We start from the raw sequence: 26,683 nt of genomic DNA, 5'->3' as shown, positions 1-26,683 counted from the left end.
CAGCCAGCCAGGGACGTGGAGCCCCGTCTGTGTCACCTGCCAACTCATGCAGCATCACAGGGGCCACTCGCTCCCCACGCAGGTGCTCTGGCAGCGAGGATGTGGGTAGTGAAGGGGGAGGCACCTCATTTTCGGCACCGTGCACCCTGCGACCCGCAGTGAAGCGATCCGGGGGCTGCAATGACTGATCCACGGAGAGCCGCACGCAACAGTATCTGTCTCGCTCGACTGAGCGATGACTAAGGGAAGGACAGGAGAGCAGTCTGCACACCGACAGGCAGAGGAGGAATTATTTAGGCTGGAGCACGGGGGCGGAGGGAGAGGGGGACTGGAAAGAGATGCGAGGAGGGAAGGTGGAGGATGGTGGGATGCTCTGGCAGCGCTCCCCCTCTCGGCTGGAGGGACACCGGGTACCCGGGCTAGGCTGGGAACAAACAGTGCAAGAGCTGGGGGGCTGGGAACTGCTGGCCGGCTTTTGGGGATAAAATGCTTCCAGATAAGGGGGTATCCTGCTCTGACCGCAACCCCACAGCCAGGAGCTGGCTCGGAGACCAGCCATGGGCGCCGCAGGACAGCCAGCAGCTCCCACATGGTAAAGGTAGGGGGAGAGGATGCTGCAAAACAGGGGCTCAGCATCCTCTGGGACCAATCTCTTCTCCCAGGAAGAAAGGGATGCTGCTATACCAAGCTGTCCCCATGGCTAACAGGTACCAATTTCCAGGGTTACCCTGCACTTTAGGGGCTTGCAGCAGGATGGAGAAGAGCAAGTATTTTTACAAGGCCATGCAGTGACAGGACAAGGTCAATCGATTTCAGCTGAAAGAGGCGAGATTTACGTTAGACATTAAGAAGAAAATCTTTACCATGAGAGTGGTGCGCCCCTGGCACAGGTTGCCCAGAGAAGCTATGGCTGCCCCATCCCTGGCAGTGTTCAAGGCCAGGCTGGACAGGGCTTGGAGTAACCTGGTCTAGTGGAAGGTGTCCCTGCCCGTGGCAGGGGATTGAAACTGACTGATCTTAAGGTCCCTTCCAACCCAAACCATTCTGCAACCCAGTGGCTCTATGAAGTCAAGCACATGGAACCACAACTCCTGCTGATACTTCAGCTGGGCCACCTTGCCTCATGGCCCTCAGGTTGCAACTCCTCTCCCCACTCTGCAAAGGTATTTGCAGCATAACTGGGGAACAAACATCCCAATCCAGCAGAGGCTGGCTTGGGCATGGGGAGTGGAGCTGAGGAACCTGCATGCCCTCCAGACCTCCCAGCCCAGGAGGATGTTTGCAAGGGGAGCATTATCTCTAACCCAGAAGGCCCCCAAAACTTGCAGCCAGGAGTGTCTCAAGGGTCTCTCTCTCGCTTTAACAGTGCAGAATTGAAACGTTAGGGTCAGGGAGTGGGAATGAGGTTGGGAATGAGCCCCATCAGTTGAACATCTACAGGCTATGAGAGTAGGACTATAACCCAGCATGGGGCTCGAACTAGATGATCTTAAGGTCTTTTCCAACCCAAACCATTCTATGATTCTGTGATTCTACGATTTCATGCCCATGTGTTCAACAGGGCCTGACAAATAATCCTGCCTTCTTTATCAGATGACTTTATAAATCCTGATGATAAAACACCACCAGGCTGCTGAGAGGTCATCCGGAACACCAAACAGTGCCTCTGGAGCACTGAGTAATGCCAGGGCAGCACTGGAAGGCCAGTGACCTCCGAGCACCCAGCCTTGTGGACCTCCACCCATCACACCAGCTCCCCTGGGCAGTGACACCTCTGCCACCACTCAGTCCCCTCCGAGCTGGCCTGTGGCCAGCAGCTCCCTGGGCTGGTAGTGAGGTGGGATGCAGAGCACATCCCAGCTTCATCTCCCTCCTTCTCATCCTCAAAGCAACCTAACATCCTTTTCCAACACCCTCAGTGTAGCCTGGCAACAGCAGCACCAGCATGGAAACAGCCATACTGACATAGAAACAGCATTACCAGCATAGCAACGCGGCTGCTAGTGCAGAGACAAAAATGTCAGGCACATCCCCCCTTGCCGTGGCCATCGCCTCCTGGAGCAGCAAAACTGCCCCGTGTTCCCTGGGTACTTCCAATGGGCTGTGTGTACTGGGCATGATGCACCCTGCAGCCTCACCTCCTCCTCTCCCCACTGTGTGAGACAAGTTGCTGGGTCCTAGCCCAGGTCTCGCAGCTCCTGTCATCCAGGGAGAGCCACAGCACCACACAGATGTCCCCTGTGGGTTGAGACCCATAAACTCCTCACCTCTTCCAAAGCAAACACCTGGTTTGAGGGGCATAAATTTGTGAAACCCAGGAAAATGCTTCCTCTGGGGTTTGGTTAAAGGTTTTTTCCTCCAGCCAGTCCCTCTGCCTGCCTGCCATACTCAGGTAGGGTGACATTAGGGCTGCCCTCACACTCAGTTTAGCTGCGGGGGATGTGTCTTCAGCAGCAAGCACGGGAGGGCAGCGGAGCATCCCCTTCTGCCGGGGAAGGAGATCCGGTGAGGGCATCGGAAGTTACACAACGCTGCGCCAAGCCGCCGAGGTATGGAGTGCGGCGGGGGCTGCAGTGAATTCCCTGACGTGGCAAATATCTCCCGAAGCCCCCTTGACACCCACCTGCACACGCAGGCAGGAGCCCACGCTCATACGCAGGCAGGAGCCCACGCTGCTCCGGCACACACACGACACGCCTGCCTGCCTGCCTCTAAAGGAAAAGCCTCTCCAGAGCCAGCGCTGAAAAATAGTGAATTGCCTCATTCATTCACCCTCTCCTCCGGAAGCTTTGCCCGTACATGCAAACATACGAGCCGGGGAGACATGTGCGGCAGACACGTGCGCGCATCCCTACGCCCTCCAAGGAATCCCGCCCCCCCCCCCCCCCCCCCCGACACATTCTTCAACACCGGCTCCACAATCCAAGCGCAATCTGCTGTCCCTCCATTGTAAACCCCGGCTCTGCCGGCAGGGAACCCTGGATGGAACAATGGACCTTCATGGTGTGGTGGGGTGACCCATGCTCCCTGCGGGATGAAGCCACTTTTTGGTCCCAAATCCAGAGAATCCCACATGGGATATGCCCCCTTAGCACACACATAAGCCCTCCCAGTCATGTTTGCCCCATGGCCCAGATGACACCCTTCTACAGGGAATGATGTTGCAGCAAAAACCACTCAGCATGGCCAGACGCTTCACTCAATCCTCTAAACCTTGAGCAAGATGTGGCAGAGGCTGTGTAGGGCATGGCACACACACGGCATGGGGGACATGTATGTGCATAGCATGTAATATATGAAAGGCCAGTAACACATTCACATGGGATGTACATGGACAGAATCTCCCATTTCCAAGCTGGAAGGTCCAGCCTGGTGGTGTCACCCAGCAAACACCCTTGGGGCACAGTGGTTCGAAGCACGCGCCCGCATGCAACCCCAGCTACATGCAACATGTGCCCACAAGCATGTGCATACCTCTGGCATGCTCTGTGACACAGCTCCACAGACCCCATTCTGGGGTTCAGCACAGGGCTAGGGAGCAGCAGGGCAGAGTAATGCCTCTGCCTGCTCTGCCAGCATGTCCTTACCTAACCGTGTGGCACAAGCCACCGCACAAAGCAGAGAGATGGAGCAGGTTCAGCTCATTTCTTTTCCTAGAATAACTTCTTTCTTTTTTAAGTCCCGTGAGGTGCTGGAGAAAAACATCCCATCTCCACCCCCTGCCTCCTCACCCGGCAGCCTCACAGCAGCATCAAGCTCTGGTGCAGTGACGACAGCCAACACATGTGTGCAGCACTGAGTGTGGCATCACGCCCTGGCTAGGGCCCCATTCCAAATCTGGAGGACAGGTCCTGGCCTCCAGGATGGTCAGCTGTCACGTCATGTCCCTGGTCCTATTCTGCCTCTCCTACTATAGGAGAGAAGTGCGGATGAACCTGCAGGTATTCCAGGACTTGCAGTGGTACCTGACCTGCTGGAAACCCAGGACCTGCAGGACAGGCACCAAGCTCAGTTCACCCTCTAATCACTGGCACAAACACGTCAACATCTGTGTTGGACAGGGAGAGTTCCTTGCAGCAAGACTGCTGTACACATTGGCACAATCCAAGGATACAGGCACTAGACCTCAAGGTGCACACGCCGCCTCAAGGAAGCAAAAGCAACTGCATCCAAATCCCAAAGCCTGTGCCACATCCTCACCTACCCCCCAAATGGCTGCTCTTCCATTTTGACTTTGAATATCCTTATTTTTACCCAACCTTCTCTAGATTTTGAGATCAGACACAGGGACTTGGATCTGCCCAGACTCCTTTTTCCTCCTTCATGAACACAGGTCATTCAACACCACTCCAGCCTGACCCATGCTTTATAAAGCCAGCGGTTTGCCAAAGGGAACATGCCCTACATGCAAAAGCAACCCCAGGCCCATAGTGCAGCTTACCCCCTCTCCATACCCCAGAACATTGACTGCTCTGTGGTTTTGTTCCCCTACAGCAGCAGTAATTCCTCCTTCCCGCCTCCCTCCCACTTTCCACCCCGCTTGGGGCTGCACGTTCAGTGCTGCTGCCCCCAGTGAAGGTTTAAGAAGAACAGCGAATTAGTTGAGGGCTGTATTTTCTCAAGCGTTAATTCTTTCAACCCCTTTTCATGCTGCTCTCCTCATTTGCTCCCTAATTATGCAGCACTGTGACTTTTCCCTCTTTGCTTGCTGTCTTCCAGCAAATTGGAGCGTGGGGGTTGCAAAGTCTCATTTTCACCTTAATCCACCCCATCCCCGTACAGGATATATTTGCTTTGCGCTTGTCCTGTCAGAGACAACCACAACCAGCTTTATCTTGGTGCCTTGCAGCAGCTCTAGGCACTGTGTGCCAGGCTGAACCTGAACTGCAAACCTCACCATGGGTAACAGGGAATTAGAACCCCAAATGCTCCAAATGTAGCCCCACAAGTGGCCAGCTGTGCAGGGCTTCCTTCACGTCCCCAGGGATCTGCCCTCTCTGGAGCCCCAGCTCACAGGAATGGTGGAAAGGTTGGTGGGTGCTGGGAACAGCCAAAGCCCCTGCCCTGTCCATTGGTCTGGGTGGAGAGGAGAGCATGAGCTCTCCCTGCTTCCCAGGGTGTCCTCCCAAGCCTGTGTTACAGAAGTGGACAAACACAGCCCTGAGCAATGCAGGTGATGAGCAGAAACCCCATTCCATCCTGAGCAAGCATGGGAGGAGCAGAAGAGATGCTTTCAAGGTCACCTGGGCAAGACCAATATCCCCTTCTGAAGGAATATGGCAGTACATCCCAAAAAAACTCACCCATGCACAGAGGAGCCACTACCAACATCTCTCACCACACAGGAGCAGATTAATGTGCCCAAATACCACAGTGGAGCACCAATGGAGACCAGATTTAACAGAAACCTCCACTGGCTTCCCTTTGGGTCAGAGACACATGAGAAAGCTGCTTGACTTGCAGATAGTAATTCAGCTCTGGGGTCCCCAGCACAAGAGGAAAGTGGACCTGCTCCAGCAAGTCCAGAGGAGGCCATGAAGATGCTCTGAGAGCTGGAGCACCTGTGCTCTGGAGACAGGCTGAGAGAGCTGGGCTGGTTCAGCCTGGAAAAGAGAAGGTTCTGGGGTGATTGTATAGCTGCCTTTCAATACCTAAAAGGGGCTACAAGAAAGCTGGAGGGGGATACTTTACAAGGGCAGGTAGTGACAGGACAAGAGGGAATGGCTGTAAACTGACAGAGGGGAGATTTAGATATTAGGAAACAACACTTACGAGGGTGCTGAGGCGCTGGCACAGGGTGCCCAGAGAAGCTGTGGCTGCCCCATCCCTGGCAATGCTCAAGGCCAGGTTGGACAGGGCTTGGAGCAAACTGTTCTAGTGGAAAGTGTCTCTGCCTATGGCAGGGGGTTGAAACTGGGTGAGCTTTAAGGTCCCTTCCAATACAAACCATTCTGTGACTCTATGGTGACACATAATACACTGTTATGCCTTGGCCACTTCATCCATCACCTCATACACCCCCACCTCTCCATAATCTGCCTCTGAGTAAGAACTGGGCAGAGAAGAAAACCACCCTTGCTCCAGCCTCCAGCCAGGAGCTCCTCAGGCTCACCCACCCTCTGCCAAAACCCCCAGCTCACTCACTGCTACATTCCCTCCCACCTCAACCTCAACACTGGCCAGAATCTCAGGGTCCTGATGAAAAGCTCCAGGCAAAGTTGTTCCCTGCACTGACCTGGAGATCCACAAATCCACCACAGGACTGTCGCAGTGCCATGCAGCAGAGCCAAGAGCTGGCAGGCACAAAGCCCCATGAGACTGAGCTGAGATGCTCAGGGCCAGGCAGCCCCACATGTCTCCATGGACTTACAAAGGCGAGATGGGGTGCTTGGAAATCTTCCTCCTTTCCCTTCTCCTCCTGCACAGGAATCTTAACGGCTTTACCCACTCACCATCCATAAGCCCACTGGTCCAAGGAGATGGGATACTCAGGAAGCCACAAAACCAGAGGGGTTGTAGTTATAGGCTATGGATAGGGAGGGAAGCAACCTGCACTGCTGCTTCTACTCCCAGCATAACATCACCTGCATCCCTCCAAGCACCACCAACCATCGGGTCAGAGCAGCCACAGAGAATAAGGTTTGGGAAGTACTGGAGAAGAGGCAAGACCAGAATAAAGGCTGGGTACCACTTTGTGTCCCGATCGACCCATCACATCTTGCTACTGTCAGCTTATTTGGCAAATTAAGGATTAGATGCTAGGCAGACCTGAAAAAGGAAGAGCATCAGGGTACACTCACAACAGAATCAGCAGGGTTTGTCTGCAGCCTGGACATGACGCATCTCAAGCCCTGACATTCAGGTCCATCATTCCTGCTGGATGCCCCTTCCCTGGGAAACAGGGACTTAGGATGTGTTTCAAGGCCAAAATTCCCCAAATGATGGTATGGCTTGAGAGACTGGAAAAGCAAAATGTGCTTGGCACCCAAACACAGACTAGAAATAACATGGTTAAAGTGTTAAGTTAGAGAGAGCCATCCCCAGGACAGACCATCAAGTGTTACAGGATGCCTTTGTTGAGGAAAGAGAAGCAAAGGCTGGAAGCTGAAATGGAGCCAAGCCAAACTCTGGCGCATGTCCTCCACGTGCAGACAGGTCCCCAGGGGTGACTGATGCTATTTGGGCATCCCACCAGGGCCAGCCTCCCTTGCAGGGGGATGCATGAGGTCATGGGTGGGTAGCAAGAAAATGCCAGGGGCTGCAGGAGAGCTGCCAGCTCCCATAGCCCTGCCTTGGCATGGAGCACCTCAACCAGAGTCCAGATGCTTCATATTAAAGTCCCATGCCTGCTGCTGTTTCCCACAGCAACCCAGGACAGCTTGCCAAGCTGCAGCATCCACAAGTCAGGGTGGGGACACTGCCTTTCTTCCTTAACCTGCTCAGACACGGTGGGTTGCAGAGGCTTTCCCAGCTCACTCTGCACGCAGTTTAGACCTGCACCTCGGTGTTTCAGAGTAAGACCCAGTGGGGTAAGTCAGACCAAACCAAGGTGTCCAGAAGTAGGATTTCCCCCGGAAAAGACACTGCAGCATCCTCCACACTGCCCTTTCCTCCTGCTCATTCCTGCCCTCAGGTTTTGGCCACTCCAGCAGAACCAGAGCAGCAGGAGACCAGAGGACTGAGTCTTCCAACACACTGCTACCCACCACCATGTCGAGCCACTTGCATCTCCCCCATATGCCCGGTGTGGGTGGCATAAGAGCCCCGACGCACTCATCCAATGGGGTTTGCAAAGGTCACCCTGAGAGGAGGTCTCCAGCGAGGGCTCTGTGCCAGCACCGCCTGGGAACCACTTGAGAATTGAGGCAGGAAGAGAGGAGAAAAAAAAAGGAATAAAAAGGAAAAAATAACCCAGCTGGCAGCACAGACGCTGACGGGAGAGAGAGGAAGCAGCAGGTTGAGGCAAGGACACGGCTCATTATGCCACCCCCGCTGGTACAGAGCTGGGAGCGGAGAGGCCAGATCAGCAACGCTGACGGGGGGAGGCAGCGGGTCCTTGGCCCCAGCTGGGCAGGACAAAGCAAACACCATCATTATGGCCCAGAACAGCTTCCACCCCGTTCCCCCTGCACGGCTTTGGGGGCTGGCAGCAGGCTCTGGTGAGATGCAGCACCACAAAGACACAGGAGATGCTGCTGGAAACAGCCTCTCCCAGTACCAATTGTGTTTTTTAAGGTCAGCTTGGATAAAGCCCTGAACTGCCCATTCTGCCCTCGTGGCTGACCCTGCCTGGAGCATGAGACTGACCTGGGACCATTCCCATCTGGATTATCCCATGCTCAGAGCCAGGTGGGCTCAAGCCCAGCACACGCATGCTGGGTCTACAAAGCCAGGGTTGTCTGGGAGCTGGTGAGAGCCACCCAGGTTTGGTGTTTTCCTTGGGGGACCTACCAGGGGCTAGATTTGTCCTGAGGAAGGAAGTCCCCATGGCCTCAGGACAGAGCTTGCCTTCATAGACACCAGTTTCAGCAGGTGCTAAGACCAAGGCCTGACCTGGAAGCTGACCCACCAGCATCTCCTTCGAGATGCATCATCCTAAGACCACAGCCAGGACAGCAGCAGATGGGGAAGAAGGCATTAATCCAACAAAAAAAAAAAAAAAAAAAAAAGAGTGCCAGGCATGGATTTGTTCTCGCAGCCCTTTCCTCATCCTGAAGCTCAGGGTGCTAGAAAAGGCGGGCAGCATCTCCAAGGATGGGAACAGGCAGGAAGGAGAAGGTGTGGGCGCTGCTCTCGCCGCGGAGAACAGAGTACAAACCCCACTGCTGCCAAGCCCAGTGTCCTCAGATGCATCTCCCCTGCTCATCCAGCCAGAGCTGCTGGAGACTTCCCTGCATCCAGCCAGGCGGGGGAGACTGAGGGGGACTGGGGGAGCATGGCAGCTCCTGCCCTGTCTGCTCAGCACGGGGAGGTCTGGATCCAGTGCATAGAAGGTGTCAGTGACAGAGAAAAGGAAGGCTGTCTCCTTTGCAGTGGTAAGGCACCCACTGGTGCTTGGGTTGGAAGTTGCTGAACTTGGTGGCCTTGCCCACTGCTTGACCTTCACACACTGGGTAATGACGTCTGAACAGAAGAACAGCCCAGGATGTGGTTCCCTACCCTGGCATCCTCTCTGGGACAGAGACCCACAGCCAGGGCCTCGGGAAGAGCTGAAGCTCCAGGGGAACACCCGGTGTTGCTCACTCATGGGCACTGCCCACAGAAGAACCACCAGCCCTGGGCTCACCAGCGCACAGTGGGTTTCTCTTCCCAGCAATTCACTTAATTGCCTTTTGAGCCCAGACAAGTTTCTCACTTCTTCCCTCCATCCCTCCTCACAAGGCTGCCACTTCCATGGGTCAACCCCAACTGTTTCACAAAACACACTCTCTGTGAGGGGCCACTGCCTCTTAGAATCATAGAATCACAGAACAGTTTGGGCTGGAAGGGACCTTAAAGCTCATCCAGTTCCAACCCCCTGCCACGTGCAAGAACACCTTATACTAGACCAGGTTGCTCCAAGCCCCCTCCAACCTGGCCTTGGACACTGCCAGGGATGGAGCAACACGTCTCTTCCGGCATGAGACTCCCCATTCCTGGAAGCAACCCTTCCCCGCTCGCTTTCCCCCTGCCGCACAGCATTTTATCATTCGCTGTCATGCCTCCCTCAGTCATCTCTTCCCCCAGACGGAAGACAGCCCGTTTATGTAATTGTTCCTTCTATGGAAACGGCTTCGTACCTTTAATTATTCCTGCCACTTTCCCGGCGTGCCTTTACAAGGGTGCGGAAGCGCCGGCGGGCAGACGGACTGTGAAGGAAGAACAGTTCTGGTTAAGGCAGGCTGTGGTCTGCCCTGACCCCGCTGTGCCCCAGTGCTGGGGCTGCATCCACCCGCTGGACCAAAGCCCTTGTTTGTGCCCAGGCAGCTGCACACGAAGCAGATCATTTGTGAACACACCACCAGCTCCCCTGCCCCGGGGCCTCCATAACCCTGTGATAAAAGGCTGGAACAAAAAGCATTTGCAAGGCAAGGAATTGGCATGACTGCGCACGCCAGGCACACAGACAGTGAAACAGACGGGTAACAGGGAGTGCTGGTCTGGTGTCAGCGTGACTCAACTGCTGCGAGGGGAGACACTGTGAGACCCACAACCCTCCCAGCACAGAAGGGCTCCACGGAGTTCAATGGGGGGAAAAGAGGGGCCCGCATAGCTCTGGACAGTCAGAGATAGGCAGGGGCGTTGGCACTGGATGATCTCTGGGTCCTTTCAACCTAAACCATTCCATGATGCTGTGCCTCCATCCCCGGAGAGGACAAGGAGCCCAACACTGTGGCCAACCCACGGGGGAAGGCCTGTCCATGACTCAGAACCCACCCAAACACCTCCCCAGTGAGGGAATGATGACAGCGGTGGCAGGAGCACCTTGTGATGATGACAAATATGGCTCCAAGAGCCTCCACCGCTCACCACCTGCTGCAGCACACACAGCACCTCGCCCTGCGACTGGTACAGGCCTGCAAGCAGCAGAGGGACCACTGCTCTGCACCAGCGCAGTACCTCAATGGCGGCAAGAGACCGGCTCATGCGCTGCTCACAGGAGAAAACCCAGCACAGAGTCTCTGCACACCTCCTCCAACAGGACCCCTCACCACGCCCAGGACACTGGGAAGACCCAAGGAGGAAATATTTAGAGGGCGAGATCCAAACCGCACGCCCCTTGTGCTGGGGCTCGACTGAGAAGCAGCGCCAGGCCCACATCGCCTCAGCCCTGCTCCGCCATGTTGGGTGCCTGGCCCGGGAGCTGCCCGAGGGGCAAGAGTCGCTCTTCTCGCCCCTCCGCCATTGTGTCCTCCCCTTGGGACTCCCCCCGCTCCCGTTCGGGTCCCGTTCCCGGCTTCCCGGTCCGATCCCGTCCCGATCCCGTCCCTCACCCGCGGGCGGGAGCGACCCCTGACAATCACCGCCCCGCTGACGTCACACCCTTCCAGAACATTCCCCCCGAGACCCCGCCGCTCCTGAACGGAGCGTCTGACCAATGAGAGAGCGCCAAAGAGGAGGTGCCGGCTTGAATGGACCAATAGAAGCGGGCGTTAAGGAGGCGGGGTGGAAAGGGCGGGTAAAGGGTTAGGTCTTGGCTGAAAACCCTCCCGCTTGGCCCCGCCCCTCCTCAGGGATAGCCAATGAAAAGCGGAAGTGCGCGGTGACGGACAACCCGCCGGCCCAACGGGGCGTGGCGAGCGTGGGCGGGACTCCCCTGACGTGGCGGGCGGAGGCGGGAGAGGGGAGGGCGGGGATTGGCGGAGAAGGGGAGGGGGGGGGCAGATAGCGGGGGTTGGGATGGGGCGGGGGGGGCGGCTCAGCGAGCGCACGGCGCCCCGGGACAGCGCGAGCGGTGAGTGCCGGGGGCGGCCCTGCCCCACACCGCCCCACAGCGCCGCCCCCCCTGCCCCACAGCGCTGCCCCCCCAGCCCCACACCGTGGTGCGGGCCCTCGGCCCCCTGCGGTGACAGTGTGGGGCCGGGGGTGTGGGGATCAGTGCCCCCGCCCCTTTGGGTGACAGGGAGTCGGTGTGGGGTTAAAGGGGGTCAGTGCTCCTGCCCCATAGGGTGACAGGCTGTCGCTATGGAGCTGGGGGTCAGTGTCTCCGCGCCGAGGGGTGATAGGGTGTTGCTGTGGGGGTACAGGGGGTGAGTCCCCGTGCCCTGTAGGGCTGAGTCCGTCTGGCCCGTGGAGTGACAGGGTGTCTCTATGGGGATGGGGGTCAGCCTTCCTGCGCCATGGGGTGACTGGATGTCACTGTGGTGTCAGGACCCCTGCCCTGTGGGGTGAGCAGGGTGCTGCTGTGGGGCTGGGGGTCAGCCTCGCTGTGCCATGGGGTGATAGGTTGTTGGTGTGGGTCAGTCACTCTGCCCCGTGCAGTGAAAGGATGTCATAGAGGGGTCAGACCCCTTTCGCCGTGGGGTGACAAAGTGTTGCTGTGGGGCTCACTCCATTTCTGCCCCATGGGGTGTCAGGGTGTTGCTATAGGGGCTGGGGGTTAGCCTCTCTGCACCATAAGGTGACACTGTGTCCCTTTGGGGTCGGGGGGACAGTCCCTTTGCCCCACGGAGTAACTGGTGAGGCTGGGGTCAATCCTCCTACCCCATGGGGGTCAATCATCCTACCCCATGGGGTGCCTGGGTTTTGCTGTGGGGCTGGGCAGGGAAGGTGAGCCCCTGTATCCTTTCATGGGTGGAAAACAGAGGCTAGCCATTAGTCCTTTTGCCCCATAGGGTAGCAGGGTGTCCTTGTGGGGCTGAAGACAGGGTAGGAAGCGACTGGTGCCTTTGCCCCCATAGGGTGGCAGGGTTTCCTGGTGGGGCTGTGAGTCAGGGTTAACTGTGGAGCCCTACCTAATGACAGCATGTCTCCGTGGGTCTGAAGGGGATGAGAACAAGGGGTTCATCCCTTTGCCCCCTAACAGAGCATTCAAGTTTGGCAGAAAGGGGTTAATCCCTCCCCTCCATGGGTCTACAGAACAGCCCTGGGGGGCTGGAGAGGACCCTGAGGTGAGGGCTGACCCCCCTGTCCCATCCCACTTTGGAGGGGGTAATGTGTCCAGCTGGGGCTGTGTGGTGTGGCCAGGAAGGGGTTAACATCACCACCACCCCTTCCCTTCACATCAGGGGTACCAGTGTGTCCCAGTGGGGCTGAGCTGGCAGGTGAAATGGATAAACACCCCCTGCTCCCCCCAAGTGACAGTGACAGAGTCAGCAGGCAAGGGGTTAACCCCTGTCCCCAGTGGAGGTGACAGCATCCCTCAGGAGAGCCGCAGGAAAGGGTTAACCAGTGGGGCTGGGGGCCATGGGGCTGGGGCACAGCAGAGGGGTGAACTCCTTCCCATATAGGTAACAACTCCTCCCCATGCCCCTATATGGGGCACCCCTAAATGGGGCACTGCCTGGGGGGCTGTAGTGGGGCTTATCCCCATCCACACACAGGTCTTAGCCCTCCCACTGGGGCTGGGCAGGGGGCTCACTGTGAGCAATGAGGGGGTTTAACCCCATCCTCACATACTGTGGTGGGACTAGAAAGAGGCACCCCATATTGGGAGGCGGCACGTGGGGCTTGACCTTGTCCCCACACCACTGTGGGGCTGGGATCCTACACTGAGGGGCTGGAAATGGGGGACATGAATACGGAGAGACGTCGTGGGGGGCTTAACCCCATCCCCACACCAGTGTGAGCACCCCAATGGGGCTGGGGTCCTACATGGGAGACACTGGGGAGGGGGACTTGACCCCATCCCCACCCAGGACCCAGCACCATAGGGCTGGAAAGGGGGAATCCTGTATGGAGAGATGTTGAAGGGTGCTTGACCCCAGTGGGGGCTGAAAAGGGGGAGCCCCACATGGGGAAGCAGCAAAGGGGGGCTTGACCCCATCACCACCCAGCACCGTGTAGGGCTGGGAATGGGAGAGCATGCCTGGGGTGGGGGGGAAGGACAGCACGTGTGTCTTGTCCCCATCCCCACACAGGAGTGGGCATGGGAATGTGGGACCCTCTATGGGGAGACATCATGGGGGGGTCTTGCCCCATTCTCCCCACGCCGGGGGCTGCCAGTGGCGGCTGTGAGGCAGAGCAGAGGCAGCGAGGGGAGGGTTAACCCCATCCCCACGCAGGTGCCCGCACCCCAGTGGGGCTGTGGTGGGGCGGGGGGGGGGGGGGCGGGCACTGTGTGTGGGGGCCCGGGGAGGGGATGATTCATTGCGGGTAGTCATGACATTGCTGCCTGCGGCTGCCAGCCAGCACGGGCACGGGTGGCTCTGCCTGCCCCGAGACTCTGCATCCCGTCCCGCATCCCGTCCCGCATCCCCTCCAGCGTCCCCTCCGGCATCCCCGACTGAACCCGGGATACGCTGCCATGCCGGCCATCCTGCTCTTCTGGAGCCGCGCCGAGAGGTATGCACTCATCCCGGCTCATCCATCCCGGCTCATCTATCCCGGCTCCCACCACCAGACCCCCCTAATCCCTTGGGATGCGGTGTTGCGCTTGCCGAGGGTAGGATACAGGAGCTGCCTGGCACGGCTGCCTGATTCCATTGTGGGGCATCCGGAGGGGATGCTTTTACTGGCTCGTGAGTGATCAGGGGGATGCGGTGCCATTGGATTTCCTTGGCACGCCTGAAGGTGACTTCTCAGAAGTAGGTTTTGTGCCGCCGCGCTCGGTTCCGTGCTAGGAGCCGGCTCCATCCCGGTGCCACGCTGCACCGGGAGCCCCATTCACCAGGTGGTGGGACCCCTTCTGTGGGGCACCGGTGTCGCGGGGACCCATAAGGGGAAAGCTGGGGAGGTTCAACCCGGTCAATGTGACTTTCTAACACATCGCATCGCCTTGCCGCCGCTGCCGTCCTACTTTCGGGTGCAGAGCAGAGTCCTTTCTGGGGACACCGAGGAGGGGGGAGCTCCTGTGTGCGCTCCCTCCCTGCTCCTTGGTGGGGGACGTGATGGTAACGGGGACGTGACAGTACCGGGGGACGTGTGTGACAGGAGCGGGGCGGCCGGGAGGCAGTGGGGAGGGAGGATGCTGGAGCTGAGGAAGCGTCAAGAAGCCAATTGAAAGGAAGATTACGGCGAGAGACTCCATTGAAGGGTGTCCCCCTGTGTGTGTGACAAAGGACGGCAGCTCCCAGCAGCATCCCCCCTGGCACCCGCTCACCCATCACCACTTAAAGCCCTTTTGGAGCCATTCCGGGTGCCGACCGCTGCCTTTCTGCTGTGCCGGAGGGATCCGGCCACCAGAGCATCCTTCTGTGTGGCATTCCTGGCAACTCCTCATTGTCTCCCGGGGCACCTGTGGACAACGGCGATGTTTAAAATCAAACTAGAGCCTTTGAAAAGGTCGGCTTGGAGTATGAATGTGTTCGTCAAGTTTCGGTAAGTGGGTTCCTGCCTCTGCACCGCGCGTCCTGCCGTGACCTTGCTCCCCGAGATGGACAAGCGGACACAAAGCACAGCTCCCCTTCCTGGTGCTGCTGCCCAGGGTGAGCCTCATCGCTCCAGCGGGGACTGCCGGGCACAGGGATTATGTCAAGGGATCGCTATTCAGCTGATGTCATGTGCCGGGATGGAACAAAGCCGCCGTTTCTGACTTAATTATTTCATTTCGGGTCCATGTGTGTGGTTACAGGAGGGGGATGAAGGCCAGGCTGGTTCCCCAGGGCAGGGCGGGGGATGCTTGTGTTCTCCTACCAAGTGTGGCTTTGTTGGGTGAGTGATGCGGGAATGGCTTTTTTACCTGCCTTCCTTCCTTCACCACCCCCCCATCTCCCCACCACCAACCCCGCTCCTGAGGGGGTTAAATGGGAAGGCAGATGACTGAGCAGAAGGGGGAGAGGAGCCGTGGCAAGGCGCAGCTGATCCCCGGGAGGTGGGAGGGAAGCTGTGCGGGGACAGAGTCGTGTTTTATCATCATCATCATCGCACATGTGAGCGTCGCCTCCGGAGCGTTGTCTTAACCCACCGGGTCACCTGCCGCCGGCTCCTCACGGTAAAACATGCGTGGGGGGATGTTTCGGGACAGCAAATCCCACCCTCTGTGAGCAGAGCCACACAAAGGGATCCCTGGCCAGGAGAGCATCCCTGGCTGCCTCCCCACCCCAGCCAAAGATCCCTTGGTGGGCAGGACGGGGCATTCTGGAGGGGGCAACAGCATTGTGCTGGGATAGGAGGTGTTTTCTTGGGAAGCACTGTGGGGTTTTGGCTGGGCAAGGGGGGTGCTGGTGGGGTGGTGCTGTTGGGTTGGGCTGTGTGGGGTTGGATCCGGAGCTGGGTGCTGTAGTGTGCGTCTCTCAAGCCGGTGTGCGATGCGGTTGTCCTCAGTGCATCATCCAGACAGGGGCAAGTCCTGGTGCTGGTGCTGGCCATGGGGAGCCCCTGCCCAGCACGAAGGGCTGCATTGGAGTGACCTTTGGTGGGGGCAATGGCGGGTTACCCTCAGCCCTCCTCCTGTTGCTCATCCCTGCGTGCTGCACAGGCTGTTCCCATGGGAAAGGCAGAAGAGAGGCGAGGTGGACCGAGGGCAGAGCATCCCCCAGCGCCTGCGTGGGATGGAGCCGCCGGCGGCTCTGCGCAGGAGCTGGCACCAGGAGTTGCCGTGGGAGATGCTGTCGGATGCTCTTTACACCCACAGGGACCTTCTCCCACTTCTTCTGTGCCACACAAATCTGTGGGTGCCCTTATCTCACCTCACTGTGTCCTTCAGAGGTCTGTGCCTCACCTGCCTTTGCTCTCTTCCCATCTACAGCAAAGCACCTGCTCCATGCAGGGAGCAGTTGCTTGCTCCAGAGGCTGGTAGTTTGGCCAAGTGTGGGGCCAATTTCCAACCCCTCTACGGACACCCATCTGTAAAGGGGTGTTTGCCCATGGCATGACCCCAGGCCACCCGTGGGTGAATGCCAGGGGCTCAGTGCAGTGCTGTGGTGGCCCTGGCCACCCACATCTGAGCTGCTGTGATTGGAGGATCCCTCTGTGACCTCCATGGGTGGTTAAGGATGGAGGAGAAAATCTGGCAGCTTGTATGGTGGTGAAGGACAGGATCAAGGCTCACACCCCCTGCAGAGATCCGTCTGCTGGGGGGTAGTTGTGATGGGTTGAGGCTGCCCAGGGGTTTTTGGAGCAAGGATGGGGTGAAACCTGGGTGGTAGCAAGGAGCTAGATGTGAGCAGGAAGGCTTTAGCAGGGAGCAGGAGGTCTGATGGGAGAGGAGCAGGGCACACAGCAATCACTGTGCTGTGAGGGGGATGAGGCCATGCTCAGGGTGTCCGGAGTTTGATCAGATAACTGACGGTTGAGAAGCAGCAGGAATTGTCCTTGTAGGAGCGTGGGATTTGCTCAGTCTCTGCCCTCCCCGCTGCTCGCTGGGTCTCTGCAACTCCAGCAGCATGACTGGGGAATGAATTACAGCCACTGGATTTTCCATGCCTTAGTATAGGCATGGCCCCAGCCTCAGCCCCCGCGTGATGGAGCGAGTGAGCCCTGTGTCTCTGGCTCACTGTGAGATGCAGTTGGAGGCTCTTGGGGAGTGCAAGTCAGGAGAGAAACTGGTGGGGAATTATTTTCTTTTTCTTTCTTCTCAAAAAAAAAAAAAAAATTAAAAAAAAGCCCTCCCACCACCACAAGATGTTTCTGTCTAACGGCTCCGTTCCCTCTTCGCTAAATACAAATTACGGCTCTGACAGCCGGAGGCATTTATCTCCAGCTGAATGCCAATTGCTTTCAGGAACAAAATGTTTGAAGTTCCTTTAAGGTGAAGGCGGCAGCATGGTCTCTGCCACTGCTTTCAGGCTCCAAAACCCTGCTGTCACCACCCCAACTCCCATCCCAGGTCCCTGGCTGGGAGAGGAGGGGACACACACGGGCTGCTGGCTACATATAGGCATAGCTCAGCCCTCTGGGCCCACCCAGGGGCAGGGGGAGGACACGATCCCGGCCTGACGTGAGCAGTGGCGTGGCCTTTATAATGCCATGCCCTGTTTCAGGCTCTCCCTACTCCCTTCAGCCTCAGAGATGAGTGTCCCTGTCCCTGCCTTAGGGCTCAGAGGGTTACAGCTGGAGCTGGTACACGTCTTGACACCAGGGCTCTGACCTCCATTGGGAAGCGTGGACTTGAGCCGGCTGTGGTGCTGCTGGCCGGTGGGGCGCAGGGAGCACCGGCTCCGCGATAAGTGCGTGTGGGTCCCGTCCCCAGCCGAGCCTAGTGCAGTGCTTGCCTTACCCAGGGCTGTCTTTCTGCTTTCAGGAATAAGTACTCGGCTCCCGGCAGCGTCGCCGTCATGGGGAAGGACTATTACAAGATCCTGGGCATCCAGACTGGTGCCAACGAGGATGAAATCAAGAAAGCCTATCGGAAAATGGCTCTCAAGTATCACCCTGATAAGAATAAAGACCCCAACGCCGAGGAGAAGTTCAAGGAGATCGCGGAGGCTTATGATGTCCTGAGTGACCCAAAGAAGCGAGCTGTCTATGACCAGTATGGGGAGGAAGGTAAGTGGACAAGCACTGCTTGCTTTGGAGGCGGGGGTGGTGGTGGTCCAGACTGGGTTTTGTAGGCAAGGGAGGCTTTTCACACAGAGGTTTCATGCCTGCACCCAGAATGGAGCTGGTAGCTTGGAACTGGGGACAGCGAAGGCTCTACAGGTGTGTCAGGTGTTCCTTTCCGAGTCACCCTGCTTTTCCACCCTGCTTCATGGGATGGCAGGGCTCTCCCTGCCTTCTGCCCCAAAACCCAGCTGAGACAAGGGAGGTGGAAGGAGTTCACCTGACCTCCTGGATTGTACCTGGGGTAATTCGTTAACATCCCTTTAATTGACCTAAATATCCCAGCAGAGAAGTATTGCTTTTGTCCACATTCTCCCCGCATTTGGGCACCGGTCCCGCTGTCCTCCCTGGTACAGGCTGACCTACAGTATTCAAAGCTTTTCCCAATTTAAGTAATAGGTCCTTGTTTTGAAACCAAGTGGCTGCTGTTGTCTGGTGGTTGGCACAGAGGAGGAGGAGGAGGAGAAGAGCCGCTCAACCACAGGCGGCCTTATTAGTCGAAGATGGAAGAGCGCAACCCCATTCGAGGAGAGCACCGAATAGCATCTGCATTAATCAGCCCAGGACTTGGGTGCTTAAAAGAGCAGGAGGTCTGGCAGGAACAGGCTGCTGGGTGGAAGAGGCAGCCCTGTCAACGGGCAGGTGCATCCTCTTAATGAGCTACCAGCAGAATTAACCAGCAGTGGGTTAATTTTGACCCATCAGTTATGTCAGGGCTGTGATGGATGCACCGGGCGCAGTGATCTGCCACCCTGTAAAGTGAGAAGAGGCTGCCTCAAGTGGGAAACCAGCCTTTCCCCAGAGGCAATGCCGAGGAAATCGGACCCAGCTCTGGCTGGCGTCACGGGATTAAAGGTGAAACCTCCTGGCTGTACAGTCTGTTAGGGGACAGGGGCTCCCTGGGGATTCGGCGAAATCCCCATCACCTGAAGACACCTAAAATAAAGAATGAGTTAAGGGGGGAGGGAAGAGCAGCCCCCTTCTTGCTCCATCAGTGTTGTGGCCCATGGAAACCTTCTCGTTTCTCATCAGGTGATGTTTTTTGGAGCAACATGTCCTGAGGATCAGCATTTTGAAGGGCTTCTGGGTCCATGTGGTGGGCAAGGTGAAGCGAAACCCCCCTAACCCACCCACAATATTAATTTCATCAATCAGACCCCCAAAGTTGCCCCATTGCAGTGATGGGGGGGTCTGACACAAGGAACAGCCTGTCAGAAATAGTCCATCACTGTCACTGTTGTGCCCTGAAAATAGTCCTAGAGCTAGGCTTGGCTTAACCCTTCCCAACCCTCCTGGTCAAAAATAGCCTCGCAGAGTGTGTATGACCTCTTTGGAGGGGCACTTACCATGTGCCTTGGCTGCTTGGGACCCTGGGGGGGTTGCAGTGACGTAAGGCTTGGTCTGGGACCTGGCAGGGGAATTTCCCGTGGGAATGGTTGCAAAAGGATCCAAACCTTGAGCTTACCTGGTGTTTTGTACAGTCTGTACGCAGGCAGCTGTGTGCTGGCCTGGAGGTCTGCTGACCTTCATCTGCATGGTCACTCATGAGCTCAAAGCCTGTTCTCAGCTACAGGATATGGTGCTCCTGGACTGTGGCTGCCAGTGCAGCCCAAAAAGCAGAGAAGTTTGGGCAGAAGAGAGCCTGCCCATGGGGAAAAATGGAGAGGGGGTGGTCAGGAAATGCTTAAAGGTCATGAATTGGGTGGAGGTGACCAAAGAACTTCTTCAGTAGGGATAGCAGGGACAAAACCTGATCAGATTTTGAGCTTGGTGAGCTTGCTTTGAGCTTGTTTGTCATGGGTTAAGCTGGTACCTTCCTGTCCCATGTTCTTTGCAGGTGGCTGGCTGGAGTGGGTGACCTGCAGCCTTAGGAAACACTGCCCGGAGCCAGCAGAGACCATGATCCTGCCTGGAAAGTGCAGTCCTGGCACAGCATCAGCTGGCAGAGAGCGTTCATGTCTTGTCTTCCCCTTTCTCTTCCAGGTCTCAAAACTGGAGGTGGCTCTTCAGGTGGCTCAGGGAACACTTTCCACTACACCTTCCATGGAGACCCCCATGCCACCTTTGCCTCGTTCTTCGGAGGCTCCAACCCTTTTGACATCTTCTTCGCCAGCAGTCGCTCCCGAATATTCAATGGCTTTGACCAGGAAGACATGGACATCGATGAAGACGATGACCCTTTCAGTGCCTTCGGCCGGTTTGGCTTCAACGGCATCAATGGGGTTCACCGGCGGCACCAAGAGTCCCTGCACACACGCAGGAAGGTCCAAGACCCACCCGTCATCCACGAGCTCAAGGTGTCCCTGGAAGAGATCTACCATGGCTCCACTAAGAGGATGAAGATCACGCGCAGAAGGCTCAATGCTGATGGCCGGACCATGCGGACTGAGGACAAGATCCTAAACATTGTCATCAAACGGGGTTGGAAGGAGGGAACCAAAATCACATTCCCCAAAGAAGGGGATGCCACCCCAGACAACATCCCTGCTGACATCGTCTTCATCCTCAAGGACAAGCCTCACTCGCACTTCAAGAGAGATGGGACGAACGTGGTCTACACGGCAAACATCAGTCTTAAAGAGGTGGGTATGAGTGGGAAATCCCAAGGGGTGGGAGGTGGTTCTGGGTCATGGCACTTGGCACCAAGGCAGCAGTTGTTTCTTCTCCTGCAGCGATAAGGAAGGGCCAGGTAGGTTGGGAAAGACACAAGCAAAGACATCTGGAGAGAGGAGCTGGGTGTAGGACGCAGGTGCTGTGGCCCCTGCTGAATGCACCTTGAGCCTGTACAAGGTGGTATTTGTTTGTTGTTTCCCTTCCCATATGTCTTGTCTTTCTATTTTAGTGGAGGGTGTTCACATGTGGAAGAGAGCCCAGATAATCTGTAGCAAAAGGGGAAACCTGGGTTGGCATGAGTCTGGTCCCTGCTTGTTCTCACAGCTGAGCCTGCTTGTGGCTTAGCTACTGTCCAGGATAACACTCTCTCCCCACGGACAGAGAGCAGGAGCTGTTCTCATGTGGAGAACAGCTACCTTGCCCTCCCTGAGCAATCCTTTAGCTGTTTTTCTTGATTCTGCCTCCCCTACATAAAGAACCAAATGAACGAAGCCTTAGGCAGTTAGCAAAACTCAGCACATATCAGTCCTGCAGGTAACGGTGGGACTGGATCCATCAGAGCCAGCAAACTGCTGCGAGGTGGGAGAGAAAGGGCAGGTTAACCCAGCACAAGACGTGCTATTCACCACTGCTGCTTTATAACTACCTTTCAATAAATCCCAGCTGGCAGCTGCACTTAACACTGACGTTTTGTGCAGCTGCCATTTGCTGTTCCTTTCAGACTGTAGACGCTGTCTGTCTTCTTAATGAGCTGATTTCTTTTCTTCCCGGAGACAGATTTATGTTCTCAAATGCATTTCATAGAAATAAGCTCAATGGGCCAGACCTGAGGTAGGGAAACGTGAGCTTGTGAAACACTGCCAGCGAGTCAGAGGAGCTTTGTCATGGCTCTGCGTCCCTGCTTGGGCTGTGACCTGGTGCTCTGGGGGAAAGGAGCAGCCACGCAGGTCAAGTAGAGCTCAGTGCTCCTGGGGAAAACTCAAGCTGAAGTTTAATCTTGACTCAGGAGCTAACTGTTTTTTGCAGTGCAGAGTGCAGAGGTTTATTCCTGTGGTGGCTGGCTTCCCTGGCTGCTCCAGAAATACTCAGGAGAGATTGCCTTATTTATGGCGCCAGCATGCCATATCTCAGATGTTTCCTTCTGTGCATTCCCCTATCTATCTGTAGACTTAACCCCAAGCTGGTTGTGCTGATGTTAGCCCAGGTTCATGCACTGCTGAGGCTGGAGGGACTCTTGCCTGGAGTTGTCCCTTGAGCAGCAAGTGGAGAAACCTGCTCTGGCTCCACGTGTTGCTGCACCAGGAGTGATGGTGCTCATCCCTGTGATGAGCAGGGTGTGTTGTGCTGGCCTTTGGTTTGCACAATGCAGTTACAATGTGGAAAATTGCTGGTCTGGGCAAATTCCTCACCTCTTTGAGCTAGAACTTGTGGTCTCTGTCCTCCCCCACTGCAAACCCAACATCCTCAGGGAGCTGCCAGCCTGGCTGCTATCCCCATCCTGTGCTTGCCAGGGTAGGGTGATAACTCTGCTGCTTTTATCTTCCATAAGGAGAAGAACCTTAAGTGCTCTGGAGCACAAGCAGGTGCCAGGAGCTTCGTAGCTCCGTATGCCACCACCTCAGAATGTGATGGAGTGCAGCCTCTTCATCACCAAGCCATAGCCTTGGCTACTATCCTTCCATCCTTCCTTCTTGTAAGCCTCTTCCACTGCCACAGGAGGAGCGCAGCACAGTGCCAGCTTGCAGGCAGTGCGTGCTGTGACCCCACTCATGGCTGTTCTGGAGACCCTTCACCAGGGAGACACAGGGAGCAAACTACCTGGTGCTTAGGCACTCAGGAGAGCATCTTCCTCATCCTCCTCCTTCTTCAGACCCCTCTGGAGAGTAACCCAGGGATGCAGTGCCCTCCCAGCCCCCAAGCCTGGCCCTATTGGACTGTGACAGTGCAGGCTGGTTACCAGAGGTGTATGAGGGACTGCAAGGAAGTGTCTCTTCCTAAAACTCCAGGCTTGTGTCGCAGTGGGAAGCCGGGGGAGGGAGGAATCGCACTGCTCCTGGCAGGCAGACCTCAGGGGCTTTGCTGCCTAACGCCTGCATCCTTTACCTGGCGTCACCTTCCTCAGAGCATCCGGATGGCTAGGGCACAGCCGGTGCTGACGTTCCCCCCAGTAGCTCCGCTGGGAGCGGAGGAGGACCCAACGCTGACCTAGATAAAGCTCTGCTCTCACAGCTACCAAACCCAGGGTGATTTCATCCCCAGGGATAAACCCAGCCTCTTGCTAGGATGCGGGGCAGCTCCCGCGGTTACTTCAGCAACCGGTTTCCCAAATGCCAGAGGAGTTGAGCAAGAAGGAACTAAAAACAGGGACATACGGTGGAGGAGTGATTGCCTGGGATTCTTGCATCTTGGCTCTAGGAAGGAAACATTAAGATCCTGTCTGCCTTCGCTGTTACCGCCCGCTCCTGCTCACATCCCTCTCTTTGCCCCATCCACGTGCTCCACAGGGAGCGAGTTCCTGTTCTCCTTCCCACTTTGTGGCTGGAGATGTCCTTTCCCTGGCACACAGAGACACATGCAGCCCTCCGCGGTGGGTGGTGGTGTGCACCAGGGAGCAGGAGGGCTCCAGCATCCCTGTGTGATGCATTGATGGAGCAGAGCATCCTTTCTTCCCCTCCTTCTACTTGCTGGAGATTAGCCAAGCTGCCACTGCTTGCATGGAGCTGGAAACAGCCATCCTCCCACAGCCAGAAAAGCTCATTCCTGCAGGACACCCTTCCCAGGAGGAGACCAAATGCAGATGAGCTGTGCAAGGAGACAGCCCCATCTCTCTTGCTCTCTGCTTGCCATGCAGGCTCTGGCATGGATCCCTCTGTGATAGCTGCTACAGATCCCTGGCTCAGCTGCAGAGCCCGCATCCGTCATCCCTCAGCCCATGGCCAGCATGGGAAGAAATGTTTGTCCTGGTGCCTGTTGCTGCTTTGCCACTGGAGGCTTTTCCTGGCGAGGGGAATTCAGAGCATTCCCCCATCTACCCCAGAAATAGCCACTGCGTCCTCCTCCCCTCCGTTTGCAGGGTGTTCTGGGAGGGTGGGACCCCCAGGGCCAGCCCCCCACCTGGAATCTCAAGGATGCACTCCTGGTACCCCCCTCCTTTCCTCTTCCAGAAGCATCTCTCCCTCAGCCCTTGCTGAGAGCCTGGAGACGATCCTGCCTACGTGTATGCCAGAGCTGTCTGAGTTATTTAAGGACATGAGGGTTTTCTTGCTGCATTCTTGCATCACGTGTGTCGCTGGTGCAGGTTGGCTGCTGCTGGGGTACAACAGGCTGGTGCCCACCAAACAGGGCTCAGAGCAACCTGCTCTAGTGGAAGGTGTCCCTGCCTGTGGCAGGGGGGTGGAACTGGATGAGCTTTGAGGTCCCATTCTATGAAACCATGTGGGACTGGTGGCAGGGACCATCCCCTCTGGCTTCTAGGAGAGCTGCAGCGCTGCCCCACACCGGTGAAACCTTTGGGGGCTGTTGTTGCGGGGAGAACAGGCTGCACAGGCTGTGCTATAGATAACCCAGCACGGGGCAGAGCTGCCGGGCTGCTCTGCAGGGTGACAGCTGATGGACCGCGGCGGCATCTGATGATCTCAGCTGGATTTTTGGCTGCCCGAGGCTGGGAAAGGGGCTAAATTTAGCCTGTCCTGTTGCTGCGAGTGGTGGGGTGCTCGCTGGTGGTTCCTCCTGGGAGCGCAGGAGGTGGGGATGGAGCGTGCTTCATCTCCTGCAGCCCCGTCCATGCTGGGGGGGCACCAGGAGAGAGCCAGGCTCACGATGCGCTTGAGCATCACCCATAGGGATGGCATCGGCCAGTGGGGGGCCCACGGGGATGCTTTGGGGTGTCAGCCCCATCTGATGGCGTTGTCTGCTCTTCTCCCCACAGGCCTTGTGCGGCTGCACCGTGAACATTCCCACCATCGACGGGCGGGTGATCCCACTGCCCTGCAACGATATCATCAAGCCGGGGACAGTGAAGAGACTGCGTGGGGAGGGGCTGCCCTTCCCCAAGGCCCCCAGCCAGCGAGGAGACTTGATCGTGGAGTTCAAAATCCGCTTCCCGGACAGAATAGCTCCTCAGACGAGACAGATCCTCAAGCAGCACCTCCCGTGCTCCTAAAGCCCGGGGACTCCTCTCCAAGCAGCAATACTCCTATCGCTCGTGCCGCAGCACCGCGGAGCAGAGGTGCCACAGCACTTTCAGATGCAAAAAGAAAACAACAAAAAACCACCCTCACAACACTTTTCCTTTACCCCCTAAAACCTGCCCCATCCACCCACCCATCCACTCACCCATCCACCCACCCACTCACCCACCCACCCACTCACCCACCCACCCACCCATCCACCCACCCACCCTTCCTGGCCTGTTTTCTACTCCAGCAGCAGGGAAGCTCCTGCCCATCCCAGCTGCCAAAGCTTTTCTATTCCTACCCCGAGCTCCAGCTTTCCCACCTCGCGCAGGCCAGCGGCACGGGGGGTGCGTCACGTGCTGGGTGTTTTAATGTCACCTGCTTTTTCAGGCCACTTGTCCCCACCAGAGGCTGGACTGGCCGGGGCCCGGCACACTGTAAATAGGACTCTGCAGGATCTGCCGTGCCCGCTGCTGGTTTTTCTCCTCCCCTCTTTGATACTTGCTGCTGTTGGCGGTCCTGCTGTGCCCATCATGGGTGGCCTCCCGCCCCGTAGCCGGACTGTTTCTCACTTGGGACCGCGGTGCCGAGTCCGACCGTGGTCCGCTCTCCTGTGCCAAGCCTACGACCGAGCCTCGGCTGTGCCAAGTGACGTGGGGACGGTCCCATCCATCCTCCTGCCCGGCTCTGTCCCTGGTGCCCGATGGGCAGCAGGAGGAGGAGGGGGGGAATCCCAGCGTGGAGCTTTCTTGTTCAGATGTGTTGAGTTTGCATTGCTGCTTTTCCTCCTCTTTCTAAGTACATATATATAGAGCTTGCTCGATAGACTCCGCAGCGGTTCTCTGCCCGCTCCGCGGTTCCCGACGTGGTGCACCCTGACTTCCTTTCTTTTTTCTTTCCTATTTTTTCCAAGGGGGGGGCGATGGTTCAGCCAAACAGCGCGTCGACCCCCCCCTCTAAAAGGGGATGTGTGTGTGTGTAGCACAAGTCTGGGTGCAAAACCGGAGCCACGCGTGAGCAGAGCCGCAGGGTTCGCTAGCATTTAAGGTCAAACATGGGGATTTTAGTCATAGAGAGGTGCGTGTGTATATATCCTTTTTCTACAGGGACGGATCATCCAGGAGGCCGGGATGGGAGGCGCGTGAGGCAGAGCCCGTTTGGTGGCTTCACCTTCAAATACTGTATTTTTTTAAAACAAACACAAAACAAAAAAACCCCAAAACTTTGGATTTTCACCGGGAGAACTTTTGTATTTCCCACCCTCTCCCGGCACGCTCTGCCTCGCGCCCGTTCTTTTTCCACCCCCTTTTTCCCTCCTCCCAGGATACAAACCAGGCTCCCCACGGAGCGGGAGGCGCGTTCGACACGGGGTGCTTTTTGTACAGCTCCTCTTCCGCCAACAGGAGAACCCCCCCAGCAAAGCATCCCCCCCCCCCGCCAGGAAACACGGGTTGTGTATTGACAGGGTTGAACCCAATGACTTCAAGCAGGGTCCCATGGGGCAGGGGGGGCAAGCGTAGTGCTGGGAACAGCCCCACAAGTGCATATGGGGCCGGGTTGAGGACACCCCTTCACCCACCACCACCGGTTCCCTCCGCTGGTCCCTATGGAGTTTGAGGTAGAGAAGCCTGGTGGACACCGTAAGCGAGAAGACAGGACAGCGCCCACGCTGCCTTGGTTTTCTCGGTTTCAATGAGACCTGAATGTTTTCTAGTGCTTCTTTCTTTTTGTAATTTTCTTCTTTCTTTTTTTTTTTTTTTCCTCCCTTTTTTTTT

The 26,683-nt window shown here is 56.9% G+C and overlaps 1 protein-coding gene and 1 long non-coding RNA gene across 5 annotated transcripts in view; one reads left to right on the top strand and one right to left on the bottom strand.

The window, feature by feature from the left end:
• LOC136004898 (uncharacterized) overlaps positions 1–11,023 on the bottom strand; it is a 40,672-nt gene extending 29,649 nt beyond the window's left edge. Inside the window, exons 1-2 of the long non-coding RNA XR_010608615.1 lie at positions 10,974–11,023; positions 9,780–9,848 (exon numbers count right to left, since the gene is read on the bottom strand). This is a non-coding gene — a long non-coding RNA (uncharacterized LOC136004898). The remainder of the gene's footprint in view (positions 1–9,779; positions 9,849–10,973) is intronic.
• A 358-nt stretch (positions 11,024–11,381) lies between these two features.
• On the top strand, positions 11,382–26,683 carry DNAJB5 (DnaJ heat shock protein family (Hsp40) member B5). 4 transcript variants are annotated; one of them, XM_065662943.1, is made up of 4 exons: positions 11,382–11,434; positions 17,822–18,066; positions 20,104–20,702; positions 24,662–26,683. In XM_065662943.1, the coding sequence occupies exons 2-4, from the start codon at positions 17,856–17,858 to the stop codon at positions 24,893–24,895; spliced, it is 1,044 nt and encodes a 347-aa protein (XP_065519015.1). In that variant the 5' UTR covers positions 11,382–11,434; positions 17,822–17,855; the 3' UTR covers positions 24,896–26,683. The 4 variants fall into 4 exon arrangements, with proteins under 4 accessions (XP_065519015.1, XP_065519014.1, XP_065519017.1 ...); XM_065662942.1 differs by lacking the exon at positions 11,382–11,434 and adding an exon at positions 13,848–13,983; XM_065662945.1 differs by lacking the exon at positions 11,382–11,434 and adding an exon at positions 14,876–14,958.

This window comes from Lathamus discolor, chromosome Z, assembly GCF_037157495.1.
Source record: "Lathamus discolor isolate bLatDis1 chromosome Z, bLatDis1.hap1, whole genome shotgun sequence".
In the NCBI taxonomy this organism is placed as follows: Eukaryota; Metazoa; Chordata; class Aves; order Psittaciformes; family Psittacidae; genus Lathamus; species Lathamus discolor.
The sequence above is the reverse complement of the archived record's forward strand: the minus strand, read 5'-3'. Positions and strand labels throughout refer to the sequence as shown.